Here is a 15,445-nt window from a genome sequence, read left to right as displayed (position 1 = left end):
TATTTCCCGTTAGATTAAGAAGTGTTGGTATAAAACCTAAAATTTTATGAGCAGAAAAGACATTTAAAACACAGATCTTGTCTTCAGCTTTTTTTCTCTCTCTCCTTACTCAAGCACAATCATTTTCATGTCTAATAACTGAGAAACTAGTCCTATAAAATCAGGGCTTTACTTTTTTTGTATTTTCTTGTAAGTTACTTAGAGGCTTTTTGTTTTGTTTTCATGCAAAAATATAGCATATACAGAAAAAAATAATAGTACTTGTTAAAAATCATATGCAATGGCTTAAGCACAGTTTCATCCATCTAGAGCAGTGTGTTCATTTCAAACTCGTCCTGTTTAACCACATCTTCATATAAACATTCTGTGTATGGCACTACATACAAAGTAAAGTAATTGCAAACAGTTATCAAATTACTTTATAGGACACTGAATATTGCTACTGTTGAAGAACCAAATTTATCCTATATATGACAATGTCCTATACAGGACAGATGAGAAACAAAAATATATCCTATATAGGATCAATAGACAAGACAAAATTTTACTAATGTTCACTCATTTCTTTCTTCATCTTTTTCTTACTTAAAAAAATGGAAAATCATTTATTTAAAGTTCTATATAATCTATTTCACATTCTCCGTACAGGAAACTTTTTTTTATTAATTAAAATTGTTCTGGAAATTGGAATGAACTAGAGAAAACACTAGACCAATGATACCTTGAAAATATATTTTGCATGTCCTATAGATATTAAAAGAAGTCAGTATGAATCAGGCAAAAAGATGCCAAAAATAACAGCAAATGAGTAATAGAAAACATTCCAAGTAAATTATATTTTCAAAATTCTTACACAGAAGATTTTTAAAGTATCTATTAGAGGGTCTAAAATACAATTGACACTTTTTGTTTTATTTTAGATACATAAAAGTAGAAAACATTCAGTTAATTCCATGATTTTGAGTAACTCTAAAGATTTACAAAGAGGTTCATATTTTTAAGTTAGAACTTCAGTGATCCTTTTCAACTAAAACCTAGGTGTGGATTATTACCTTACACAGTAAAGAAAAAGAGTTTATGAAAGAAACACATTAGCACACGGCACTGAAATTTGTAAGAAACTAAAAGAACTGCTGAGAAACATGGAACAAGTAAGTATAAAGAAAATAAGGACCAGTAAATTACTAAAGGGTAAAATAACATTTTCTGAAAGAACGTGTTAACGTTGACCCCTTGCAGCTTTAAAGTTTTATGACATTTTTATAAAGGAAGCTACTTTTAAGGAGCTGATGTGACTCTATTCCCAACCAAAAACTCACTTGTTTGATGCGGTCTGGATTAACAGTGGTCTGAGGCTGTAGGATGCTGACAGGCTCTGTCTTGGCCACATTTTGAGGCATTTCTCGAATCTTCTCCGCAATGAAGCCATGAACTGCATTTAGTGCTTCGACTGTTCCCTGGATCAGACACACCCGCTCTGTAGTACCTACAAAAAATAAAAATAAAAATAAAAATAAAAAATGACCTGAATAGAATGGATTCATCAGATCTCACAAACCACATACGTTATTTCATAAAGATGACACTCAAAAGCAGAGTGAAAAAACAACTAACGGTAGCTCAATAAACATAATAACAAAGGAAGAGATTTCCAAAAGGTAACACGATGATCTGAAAACGTAACTCCTGTTCATGTAGATCCCATCAACATGTAACATTCCAATTCAACCTGGATAAAAGAGCATCCATAACAACTTAGAAAAATAAATAAAAGAAGATAAAATATTAGGTTCAGTTGGAAATACAAGAAAATTTAAGAAGTCTTTACAGAATACGTCTTTTAAATGACTTTGGCCTAGAACTTCTAGTGAACACAAGGATGAACGTAATAGCCTATATTATAGATGAACTTGAAATACACTTTTGTAATGATCACCTGAACTGCAAACGCATCGATTTAGGGTAGACATTATTAGATCATTTCTTGAAACAGCCACAAATCATTATGGCAAGACCTTTCAAGGCCAACCAAATTCATATATCTGACTACCCACCTTGTCTTTTATAACTTTCCCATCATAAAACAACCTTGCAGTAACTATTTACTAAATACCTGGAGCTGTATTTTATGTGATTTAGATGGAAATCATGAAAGCCTCTACTAAATAGCCAGTTAATTCTCCGCAACTTACATTTCAAGAACTTCTGTAAATATAGATATGCTGAATACCACTCATGTAGGATATCTAGAATCTACGAGATTACCTTCTAAGCATCCATCTTCTAAGGTTATGGAAAGATATTATGCACTTGGCAAATATACCTAATATGTGAAATAAATATTTGTTCTATGTGTAAGAACGCATGTGTTCCCACTTTACTCTGTGCTGGTGCAGCCTCACCTCGAGTACTGTGGGCAGTTTTGGGTGCCACAGTCTAAGACATAAAACTGTTACAGAGTGTCCAAAGGAGGGCTATGAAGATGGTGAAGAGTCTGGAGGGCAAGAAGTACAAGGAGCAGCTGAAGTCGCATGGTTTGTTCAGCCTGCAGAAGAGAAGACTGAGAGGAAACCTCATGAGGGAAGCGGAAGGGCAGGAACTGATCTCTTCTCTTTGGTGACCAGCAATAGGACCCAAGGAAATGGCTTGAAGCTGTGTCAGGGACAGTTCAGGCAGGGTATCAGGAAAAGATTCTTCACCAAGAGCGTGGTGGGGCATTGGAACAGGCTCCCCAGGGAAGTGATCATGGCACCGAGCCTGCTGGAGTTCAAGAAGTGTTTGGACACTGCTCTCAGATATAGGGTGTGATTTTTTGGGTACTCCTTTGGGGACCCAAGGAGTTTGACTTGATCATCCTTGTGGGTCCCTTCCAACTCTGGATATTCCATGAATACTAGGACTTTGGTGGCAATGAAATCACCAAAGGGGAGGGGAACACTGCATGTTCCCCCCTTGCCCCTCCATACTCATTTATAAAAATAGTACAGATACTCACTAAAAACAGTCCTTAAAAATATTCCTCATTCCCAAACGCTGTGAAGTGTAACCAATGACTTCAGTGTTACATGGTTTTCTGTTCTAGCAATTATATTCTACTCTATAACTTCAATCTCCTCTCTGTCTGCGCCATTCTCCTCTCTAGTGTGAGGCACTTTCTTTTTCTTGTATTGGCCATTGCTCCCTTTCCCTTGTATCAGTATTACTTACTTTCACCTTTAATTTCATTGACTCTTACAATCACTCACTTAACCTTGTAGCCTGGGGAAAGACAGTCTGAGATGCCATGTTTATCACATCTTTTGCATAGTACCTCACAGAATTTGCAATCCCATGTATCTCATCAAGTGTTTAATAGCCATTGTACCTTAGGTTACAATTCTCTAGAAAGGCTTAAACAAAACCTACATTGCTACATAATCCTTTTCCAAACTGAAATTGGTCTGTTTGTGTTGCAAAAACCACCAGTCCTTATTTCTTTGATATCATTGTTACAAAGATCTACAGAATGTCCAAGGAAAACTCCAATTCTACCCTTGCAGAAATACTCAACAAGCCTTTGTTTACTTTTTCTGACTAAGACTGTTTTAGATTATTTTGTATGGCTTCACTGAATAGCAAAAAGGTTTTGAATCCTTTTTTTTTTTAAAAAAAAACAAAACAGTGATAAGGATATATGTATGGCACTGCACTGAAACAATCCATATTCTGTTTTCTATATATCAAACCACTTAAATATGTTTGACAAAATCAGTTTTGACTTGAAAAACGCTGTCTAACAAATGCTTATGGAAAAATGAAACTTAGGAGGAGGCATTGTAGTTTTGACTTTTGCCCTGCAGAAATTCCAAAACAAGACAACCTGGATGTCCAGGTAAAATTGCTTTGAAATTAAATGTGCTGCATGCATTTCCAATATACTCAAATTAATGTTTTTCATCATCATGTTTGTACCTTGTAATAAAAGAACAGTAGAATAGTAACAGAAGAAAACTATAACGTGAAGTATCATGACATTAGTGTATTCCTGTAAACTTAATAGTAATAATAGTACGCAAAGATATGCCAAATACATATCCCTAATCAATGCTGTGCACATTTTGCTTCAAGGTAAGAGGGGGAAAACCAGAGTGATAAATTTGAGTCACAGACTTACCATAAAAAAATATGTCTTATTACTGTCATATTCCTAGTAAAAGTTAATGACACAATCCCACATGGATCTTTTCACATGAAAAATTCATTCACCCTACCTAAACAAATGAAAATTACAAGGTAATGATGTGGCAAATATTAATAGGTTTGCAAGGATTTCTGAAGTTCACTACATGTCATCGGGCTTCATTAGCATTATCTGCACAGAGTCACAGACAATAACATGGATGGGAGAAATGTATCAGGGAAGTAAGTAATCTCCTCCTTAAAATTCCCTTCCTATGTATCTTATGTCTTTAGTAATATCTATTGTTATCAATACATCCAAAGATATGCTCCTTACAAAACAGCAACGAAGTCTGTAAAGGAGAACAGTACAGCAGCCTTATTAGTCACCTGCAAGAACAAATTGTTTTCATTAGTAAATGCTTCTCATCCGCTGATATGGGTAGTCTCTAGAGATAAAATATTGCATTTCCTAAAGATGAAGCAGCACATTAAGAGTTCTGCCTGTTCAGTAACCAAATGTGTTCATACACATTCAACAACTTGCACAGCCTTTTTTTTTTTTATTTAAAAAACAAATAAACAATCAGGCTACACTGAAATCCAACCACCTGAAAGTAGCTCTAGAGCCAAACTGACGTAACGATAAACAAACAGTATTTTCTCTGTTGAAAGGTTATTTAAAAATAATTATAATTAGGATTAAACCATGCCAATCAGTATTTCAAAAGCTGCAAGGTTAATAATCCTTGAGATTAAATCTAAAGTTAAACTGATTATACCCTGAACAGCATACTATACTTGTGTCACAATCAAATGTATATTTGTCAATAGCAAGATTTTTAAAACATTTATGTGACCAGTTACAATGACTTTTCAGATATCAGCTTCAAAATACAACCTTTTTTTCCCCTCCCACAAAACACCTTATTAAAAAGGGAGTTTGAATGGCTTAAGTGGAAGTCACCACATTAAATGAAACTCGGTTCCCCTAGATGTAGCTTTTTTGATGCTTTTGCCTTTTTTTTTTTTTTCCCCCTCCCTACTTGGCTCCCTTCTCCTTTTGCAAACAACTCCTGTGGTTTCTGTGTAAATCAATCCAGCTCTAAGAAAATGCTCTGGGGAGTCTTTACACTGCAGTATTAATTGTCTCCTAAATGATGAGATGTGATGTGGATTGATCAATGCAGCTAATGCAAGTGTTCTCTAGGTCAGCAGACAACACACTGAAACCAAACACAGATCAGGTTACATCCAAGCTACTGGAGTCTGATATGGAAAGCACTTAACAGGGATGACTGCTGTCAAAACATATGAAAGGAAAACAGACAGTAGAGGAATTTCATTGGACTTGGCACTGTGACTAAACGGCACGCTACTGTCAGTGCTCTTTTAGAGCATGCTGTATAGTACACGTAAGTCATACTACAGGCGAAACACACTGTGTTTTAGCATGTATAAACCAGGATGCAGTAAATGGAAATCACTGCTCCATGAAGAAATAGAATCGTGCAAAAGCCCAGTCCACAGTAGGTAAGATGCAATTAGTTAAAATGTGTCACCATAGCAGACCATTTTCTTTGAGGGTTAAACCATATGATTTCTACTGAAACAAACAACAAACAAAAAAAAGTTAAAAAGAAAAGGAGTCTGGAGAAATTGTGTACATGTACAGTTGGGAATTGCTTTAATCTTTTGAAGTGATGTTGTCATACTCCCTCACACAACTCTAATGGCTTTTCACTCAGATAACAGCGTACAATAATTTACAAGAGTCAAGCAAAAGGAAAACTGCCAGCTATATGACCAACCTGTACAACAAAAATAAGCCTATGAATCACTAAAGTTGGTGAGATTTCTGTCATTTAGAAAAGCTTTTAGACTCCATTACTGTCTAAAGTAAACTGTCAGATTATTTATCATTTAGCAGTCCTATCCATTCATTTTGCAAGTTTCTGTGAAAAAAAAGATGAGCCAACTATATGCATAATTCTCGACATATAATTTTCAAAATATGTATTAAAAATACAAATCTCATTTTTGAGAGAACTGTTTTAGAGAAAGACAACCTACCAAATAATCAGTCTTTACTGTTTTGCTTTTTTTCTGTCCAAATGTTGTCAAAATAAAATTACTCTACTTTTTAATTATTTAGACATCAAATCAGAGTTGGTGTCATGTATGGTATATTTTATTTTACATATGAAGAAATAAAATGTATACAAGAAAATAACTTTGCCACAGAAAATTTATAAATGCATATTAGGTGGTCATCATCCTCGTACATTAAAAAAAAATATATATTTTTTATGTGTATTCATTAATACTAAACTCCATGACAGAAGTTTGTATGTGACTGTAAAATAGGAAAACCTGTAACTACATATATGCTACCACAACTTTGTGTTTGTTTCTAAGGAACACAAGTAAATTACTCAATATTTGCTCTATTTTTATGACAGTAAAATTCCTCTTATATCAGAATTCAACTTAATTTTGCAAAGGTATGTTTTAACTTTTTCTTATAAAATAAAAGGGGCAGAGTATAAGTGTACAAGAAAGCCTGCCTGTTAATACTGCTCACCAAAAAATAGATTCATAAAACTAATGAAGAAAAAAAGAATCTGAATCAGTTTTGTGCTTGCTTGCTTTTAGGAGACAATTTATAGGCCCTAGTTGTTGAACATGAAAATAGACTTAAAATACAGTTCCATGCAGAGAGAGAAATATGTAAGCATTAGCAGCCATCAACCTGTTTAAATGTAATAAACCTATTTAAATGTAAGTAAACAAAATCCTGGTTTGATATCTAGAAAGTTGGGCAGGCCTAAAAGTTAAAACATCTTTCACTAACTCTATTTTCATTGTTTATTTCTCCTTCCATCCCTTTAACCACCTAAAACTTTACTTCTGGCAAACATCCTTTGACAAGTACATCCCACTAATTTTATAAAGCACATTTTAAATCCAGTTCTGAAATTTCAAACCCACACACAAGCTTTTAATAGGAGAAGGTTATTACTTATTAGACAACTGATACAGCTTTTAAAACAACCATTAAAATAAACACAAGATATGCAGTAGGACGAAGGACACAGCAATATGATGCTCTCAATGCTTTTATTTCTATTCTTAACAGGAATACATCTATCTATATATGGTACCATTAAGCTTTAAGTGTTTCTTTCAAGGCTCTGATTCAGTAAGTAAAAGTTCCACTGTATTCACAGAAACACTCACTGAAAGTTAAATGTGCTTCTGTATTTTACGAACCTTAGTTGAAATATTTTGGGAAACACACTGTACCTTTCAGAAAGGAATGTTTGGCATTTCTATGACTCTATATGCTTTTTATTGGGCTTTGACATCAGTCTTAAAAAGCATTTGAAAACCTAAACAGGCACAACGCATTATCAGCACAGGGTAACTCCAATGGATCTACTAATTAAATCTCCTTATATTTTTCCAGCATATCATGCCAACTTCTTTGACACTGAAAGGGAAAACCTGACAGAAGGGAGAGAGCTAAGACTTTAACTAACTGAAAGGCTAAGCTACAATCTCTGATCAGCTGATTTGCATTAAGCTTTTTATTTGATAAATCACAGTACAGCAGTCTGCTAACCCTAGCATCTTATATGTTTATTTTTCTGACTGATGATCAAAGGGCCTCTACAGTGGAGTTCTAACATAGCCAGCAAATGCTTCGGCCTGAAAATGATCTTTCTAAAGCTCCTGGTAAAATACAACTGTGCTTTGACACCATTCCCTAGCAATGCAAAATAACCAGTCTTTACTAAATTGACAGTAATGCTCTTAACATGAAAATCAGATAAACTCTTCCTTGCATCTAACATTTCCTCATTGCAATTACCTAAAACCTCAGCAAATGAAAACCAGACAATAAAAATAATGTTTTATTTAAATGCGTTACTAGTATTTCATACCTCAAACAGACGTAGAAAAAAATTGTTATATACGTGATAAATGTACACATCCTTAAATGCAACACATAAGAACATCCCACTTATGTGCAAAATGTCATAGGAAACTCAACGAAGCGGTTTCCTACTTTGATCCTTGTCTCCCTGCTGCCCTTGTACCCTCATTTCTTGAGACAGAATTAATTGGTCTTAATTCAGAGCTTGTTCCCATCATTATTACAGACAAAGACATTTCTCTCAGCACAAACCTTACTTCCCTGATAGACTTCCCAAAATGGAAGAGGAAATAAGAGCTGGTAGCAATGCTAGAACATTCATATTCTAAATTTGTTTTCCTCTAGATGAAATAATTTTGGAACTGTTTACACATACAAAAATAGGGAGTAAAACTTAACTTTTCCTGACCAAGTAATTAAAATAGCAAAATCAAAGAGAACAATCTAATTGAAGGAAATCTAAGAATTCAAAAAGAAATAAACATGGCCCTCTAAGAATCTTACTGATGTCTCTCTCATAAACCCAGGGCATCCTTAACTTGAATTTTCAAGTACAGATTGACTAGATACATTCAGCTTAACTAATGCTCCATTCTTCTTTAAGAAAGCAAGAAACTGTTCCCTTTAATGTTTCACCCCCTGAAATTATAGCTATTAATGTTTTCTGCAGCTACGTTATACTTTATATGAGTCAAGCATCTAATAAAAGGAATAAGTTAAATTATGTATAAGTGTTCTATTTCTTGAAACATATTAACAGATGTGATGATTAACAAGCACATGCAATCTATGCATGTGATACGCTGAAATCTGCAAAAATAACATGGAGTTCTCTAACATCAGTCCTCTAATAATTTCTTATCAGGTGTCCTAGTTTACAGGAAACTTTATTTGCTTTAGCAGAAACAGCAGACTGCTGAGCCCATATTGATCACATATTGTCGTTTAGGTGTGGCACACCCAAAAGTGGCCGATATCGTTAGCTAATTAAATCTCAGAGAGGGCTATCACTCAACTGTACATCCCAATCTGACTACCTTCCCAGGTCCTCACCTGTATCTGTGAACAGTAAAACGTAGCACTGCAAGATGTGCCCCCACTGTGCCCCACTCCTGTAGTGGGGTATGAGAGGATGCCCCAGTGTGACTTGGAACTTCAACACCACAAGAAATCAAGTCAGAACACCAAACTTGGCTACAAGTGTTTCAATCTGATGTACCACATATGCAGTACGTATGTCAAAATAACAGCTTGTCAAAATAAAACTATAAAATTTTAATCAATTACAATGTTAAAACAAGAAAAAGACTCTTAGATACACTGCTGTAAGTTCAAAATACATCAGATGTCTCAGTAAATATTCACAGACTCCATAACTTCAGTTTGGCTTCTTCTGGAAGTAGACTGGAAGATAACTTCAGTTTTTCAACTTGCATATATACCTACACATATTCATAAATTTAGCTACACACACATATGTGCACTTACATTTTAAAATAAATAGTATACAAGTGGGTATTATTGTTATTGAATATGTGACCTCTGAAGAACAATCCAGATATTGAAAGGAATCAAACTGACAAATGCTGTGAAGCATATGAGTTTTCAGAGTTATATGGAAACTTCAAGTTTATAGTCCATTGCACTCAGGTTGCATGTGAATTACATGAATCCAGGTTTAACATAGTTGTAAATCCGAAGAAATGGATTATTTCTTTGTGAGAGAGAAAATTAGGAAATTAATTTTTTTTTTTTTTAAGAAAAAAAACAAACCTCACAATTAATAAAGGTTTAGAGGGGATAATGAGTCATCTTGAAAGCAAACAATCCCTTGAACAAAATCCGTTTTGTTGTATATCAGCTAAGGATTTAATGTTGATTTAAAAATATATACAAAGGGAGATGAGGAATTATTAATACTATACCGTTATGTATAAGACAGCAAACAAGAGATTATAACTCCTTTTGTCTAAGATTTATTCATGAAACAACTGCAGATTCCACTTGCAAAAGCTTATGAAATTCACTCAAAACAGAGGTAAGGCCACAGACTTTTTTTCTTCCTACAGTATTATGAAAGATTGATTGTTTTTCATTTAACTAACAGAGAGAAAGCAGTGAGAGGGAGCACAGCCTAATTATACTTTGGGAAGCAAGCACGTTTCTAGAAAATAAAAGCTCTACTGTTCAAACAAAATCAAACCCCACTTGACTCCATCACAAAATTTTCAACCCAAATTAAATATCTTGTATTGTTTTGGTCAAAATATGTAATAGTAAAAGCAGTTACAAAGAGATAAAGAAGATTATTTTTAATTTGTTTAGATTTAGCTGAGATTTTTTGTCAAATAAAAACTTCCTCAAAAGTATCTGGGGAAACAACCTCCTATGTATTTTTCCTCCTACTTCCCAAATTGTTAAGGTAAACAGGCTAAATGAACTGTCATCTTCAGTTCTCTTTGATCGGAAAGTGAACATATTTCCTATAGGTCCTCAAGAAAAAAAATAATGAAATACACAAGGAGAATCAAAAAATAACAAATTTTAACAGAATATGAAATATACTTCTTGCTATTTAAAAAAAAAAAAAAACAACAAAAAAACACAACAGGTGAGGGTCCTCCAGTTATGTTATATTCTCTGCTAAGGTGAGAATCTCCTGATCCCTTTCCTTCTGTATTTTTAACGGTGGTTGACAGACAGCAATATTCTTCCGGCTCATATAAGCACTTCTTCAAAATGAGATAGGCTTGGCATTAAGGTATATATATATCTATTTTCTAATAAGGTGACGTAATAATTTGATTATTCATATACTTTTAAGATTATCATGGTGCGTAGAATTTTGCGTTAACATTTTTAATGATATCAGTGAACAGTAAGCATCTAACTAAATGAAGTTAATAAAAAATATCTAAGCTTGATGAAAATGTGAAGGTGACTGTGAAATAAAGGCTGTCAAAATCATTAAAAAGCAAGAAGACCAAATACCCCCACAACACCAAATTTGTTGCAGAAAAAAAGAGTTGACCTTATTTTTGGAACAGATATAGAATATATCTCTCAGAATAGAAAGAAAAAATTACATGTGTTTTTCAATGTATCTGGAATGAATTTTCCAATCAACAAAAGCACTTAAGAATATTTTTCATGCAAAGCAATGTTCTGTTGGCAATTACAGCTTTCATGCTACGCTATAGTAATATGAACCTTTGTTATTAGTGACTCCTACACATACAATTACTAAAAGAAGGAAAAAAACACCAATTTAAACAGTAAAATATACTTTAAGAAATTGTAGGAATTGATGCATCTTATAGAGTGATAACAGTTCAAATCTCTAAGGGGGTTTTTCTCCTCAAAAATATTTCTCAGGTTTCATAGTTTAAAAGCCTGTGAAAAGCTTTGGAAAATCTTTCTAGATACGGCCAGTTGCTCAAGAAATACAATCGTCAAATATATTCATTACAATGTATCTGTTTGGAAGAAGTAAATACCACATTTCAAGTAAATGAACTATACCATAAATTTAGATTAGAGATTCTAATTCAAGAACGAAATTTCTCAATACTTGTGCACTATAAAATACTGGTAGTTATAGGTATGTTTTAAATATACTTGAAAGCAAAAATTCAAGTGAACATAGAAACAAATTTTTAACAGTATACTTATTATTGTTGAATCCTTTTTAATTTAATTCATGATCCTGCAAGAAACTGACTTTATCCATAGTGTTAAAGATTAACTCCACAGAAAAAAAGGTCATTCCATGTAAGGGTAAAATGTAGAGAAGGACATACAATACATACCAACTGTATTGTATGGATTATTCTACATCGCAGTCCAGAAATATAGGAGACAGCAATGCACATGGATTTATGTTTTCAGAGTAGGAAAAAAATGTGAAAAGCAGGATGAACTCCCATTTTGATGAGGTCATTACAACACACATATCAACATGCATATTCAAATGTGTGAAAACACAAAGACACACAACTTTGCTGTTGCATATTAAATTAAATTCATTGCTCCCCGGTAATGGACTTCTAATCCAGGGTTTATATGGATTAACAGGTAGGGGCTGTTTCTGACTACTACCCAAGCATTCAGTACACTACAATTATTTTTGTTTTCCTTCCTGGCTTCCAGATTGTAACCCTGTTATAGCATGTCTTTTTTTTTTTTTCCCCATGAATGTTATATCCCCCTAAATTTAACTTTCTAAAATTGTGGATGAAAAGCTGCTTTTTATTTATATATCCATCAAACAGCTATATATTATTTTATCCTCAGCACTCAAAAATTCCTGTTTTAAATATATTTGCTGAACTATTTTCATTCTTTTACAAAAGTACTTTTTCAGTAGTCAAGGTAGATATTATGGCCTTGGCAAACTTAGTACTGATGAGCTAAAGATCTTGCTTTTTTTTTTTTTTTGGTCATGTTCTGTTATAAAAACTACGCAGGAAAAAAAAAAAAAGAAAAATGTTGAAGAGGGTTGTAAACTTTACCTTCTTCCGTACCCCTTCACTCTCAGAAATATTATAGTTTTATATTATAGTTTTAAGTGAACAAAAGTCTTCTACTAGTACTACAGCCATGTCTACACAGGAACCTTTTTTATGGGTCAATCATGTTACAAGTATTCTCAACTCTTATTTTCAAACGAATAATGCCACAATTCATTATTTAGAAATACTATCACATTTCAGCGCTAGATTAGTAGACTTGAGGGAATCTAGACAACTAGCTCGTGCTACTTCTCTGATCAAGAGCAGGGCTGAAAATAAGATATTTTTTCCTACAATTTTGAACAGAAGGCCAAAGCAATCCCATTCAAAAACAGAATGGTGTCAGAATTCATCTGGAATGTGTCAAAACGTTAACAGCCACAACGTCATTATCAGATCCTTAAATCTACAGATATTGCCACTGAAGTCACTGAAACTCTATTGGCAATGTCTCCAACAGAAATCTGATTACAAAATAAGAACATGGACTGAATATACTCTAATTAGGTTTCATCATTCTCCACATTTTTGTTCTGAATGAAGCAGATAAGCATAAGCAGATAAATAAAGCACCAGATTCTAGATAGCCTTAAAATCATACATTTTCTTGCATTACATCAAAATCCTAAGACTATTTTAGGACTGAGCTTTTTTTTTTTTTCTTCTTCTTCTTTCCCTCTTTTAAAATGGAAATCCTGTAACTTCTTTTTTTTTGAAACTGAAAGGCAGATTTTTCTGGCAGGTTCTGATTTAGGATTTTCTATATAGCCTAACATAGAAATCTTTTAACATACTTAAATGTGCTTATTATTTACCTAGCAGACACTTGCTGATCTTCCAGTATATCAAACTGGAGAGATCTTGATCAGCTAAATATAAGAATTATTTCTAACATGAAACCATACATGGTACTGTCTCTGATGGAGACTGTCAGGTTAATTAAGTGATTGATAATAAAAAAATAATAAAAGGTGAGGATGATCAAATATGATTGCACACTAACATTGTGGTTAGAAAACCTTCCCTGGAAGACTGAGGAAACATTTACCTTCACTTTGCAAGGAGAATATTACAACTACGTAAATTCAAGTTGTGTCTGCCTAAAAGCACAAACGACGTGTAAAATAACATGATATAAATAAAGATAGCTGAAACAAAATGACTATAGAAATGCCCAAAGAATAAATCTTCCCCTAAATTAAATCATAAGCTGAGATTCCTGTGCATAAAAACTCCTCAGGTACCAGTGGGGAAGAAGGAACCTGAGTCTCAGGTGACTCCAAGGCAGCAGTTTTCCCACTGCTCTTCTTGCAGGGAGCCTCCCCATGAGTTGGAACTTCTGATGCACCTGAGTAAGCTGCTGATTCTCAGATACTCCCCTATGGCCCTGCCATGCAGTAACGCAAGATAAATTTCACTGAGAACCCCAACACTTCTCCTGAATAGGCAAGGAGAAAAGACAAGCTGACCTCTATAAGGCAGACTCTCTGCTGGTAAGAATGCACATAAAATTCTCTTCTTTCTATGTTTGCCTGTGCTTTTCTACATAAAAAGGCAGCAGACCTATAAATCAGAAAATGAACTTTGAGAATGGTACTTGCTCTGTATTATTTTGCTGTATGATTTCTGCACAAGGAACAGCCCAGCCCTCAGCAATCATGTCTGTTTCCTTCCCCAACTCTAAAGCAGTGATGCTCGTCTAGCTTCTTTAATTCAGTAGCAGGGAAGCCTTACTCATACATGTGTTGGGAATTGTCTCTTCCCCTCAGCCTAGTCATTCTGAGGGAAGAGACAATACCATCACCATCCCAAACCTCCCACATCACTTGTTACTACTGCTTCTATCACAGAACTTAGTGTCTTAGGGCAGGACCACTCCTACAGTGAGACTACACTGGCCAGTGAGATACACTCCTGAAACCACATGATCTCCTACCCCCACCCAAAACAACTGCCTCAGAGTAGGTGGTGATCCTCTTATACTACTTCTAAAATTGTGACAGTTTCAGATGGCGTTATTAATCCAGATCAAGTACAATTTTTCACACGCATTAGCAAGCCAAGTGAACCCAAGATAGAAATATATGCTTATATATATATATATATAAAAAGATGAACACGTGTGTGAAAATGATGCAAAGCATTTATACGCCTGAGGGGTGGATAGCATAAGAGTCCTCTGCCCCTTCTTTTCTCCCTCAACATCACCTGTCATCAGTGAAGATAATGACTTTTTCTTGCCTCAAAACCTAATTTCTTGTTAAGTCTTAAGCTTTCATAATTCATTATCCACCAAGCTACTTCCTCACATCTCTTTTTAGCAAAATAATATGCTAAATAATAAAAAATATGCATCTTCTGTATGACACAACAATTTCATTTTTATTTTTCATGCCATTTATTTGTATTTTATAAAACAAAAATTACAAATGAAGTTAAACAGTTTTTTCTTCATATCTCTCCCACAAACTTCAAGGGCACATTCCATGCCTAACCAGTGGCTTACAATTCTTAACTCTGAAATTTTAAAAATCTTATCAGCCAAAACACGTCTCAGAGGAAAAGAAAAACCACCACCAACAGAACTTTTTCTTAAAAAGCAAGCAGACAAACACAGAGATTTTAGGTAGAGGACCTCCACAAGCCGCTCTCCAACACATTTGAAAAATCATGGCAGTCAGGTGAAATCCTCAGTGACTGGAAAAAGGGAAAGATCACTCCCACTTTTAAAAAGGGTAGAAAGGAAGACCCAAGGAACTACAGACCGGTGAGCCTGACTTCTGTGCCTAGGCGGATCGTGGAACAAATCCTCCTGGACGCAATGCTAAAGCACAGG

At 34.4% G+C, this 15,445-nt stretch overlaps 1 protein-coding gene across 9 annotated transcripts in view; it reads right to left on the bottom strand.

The window, feature by feature from the left end:
• NOVA1 (NOVA alternative splicing regulator 1) overlaps positions 1–15,445 on the bottom strand; it is a 156,888-nt gene that overhangs the window by 40,654 nt on the left and 100,789 nt on the right. For all 9 annotated transcript variants that reach the window (XM_083838495.1, XM_083838489.1, XM_083838492.1 and 6 more), the window contains one exon: positions 1,320–1,486. In XM_083838495.1, coding sequence (XP_083694621.1) covers positions 1,320–1,400 — 81 coding nt within the window. In that variant the 5' untranslated portion in view covers positions 1,401–1,486. The remainder of the gene's footprint in view (positions 1–1,319; positions 1,487–15,445) is intronic.

Source organism: Anser anser (genome assembly GCF_964211835.1).
Source record: "Anser anser genome assembly, chromosome: 5".
NCBI lineage: Eukaryota > Metazoa > Chordata > Aves > Anseriformes > Anatidae > Anser > Anser anser.
Note: the sequence above shows the minus strand (reverse complement) of the source record. Positions and strands in the feature narration are given on the sequence as shown.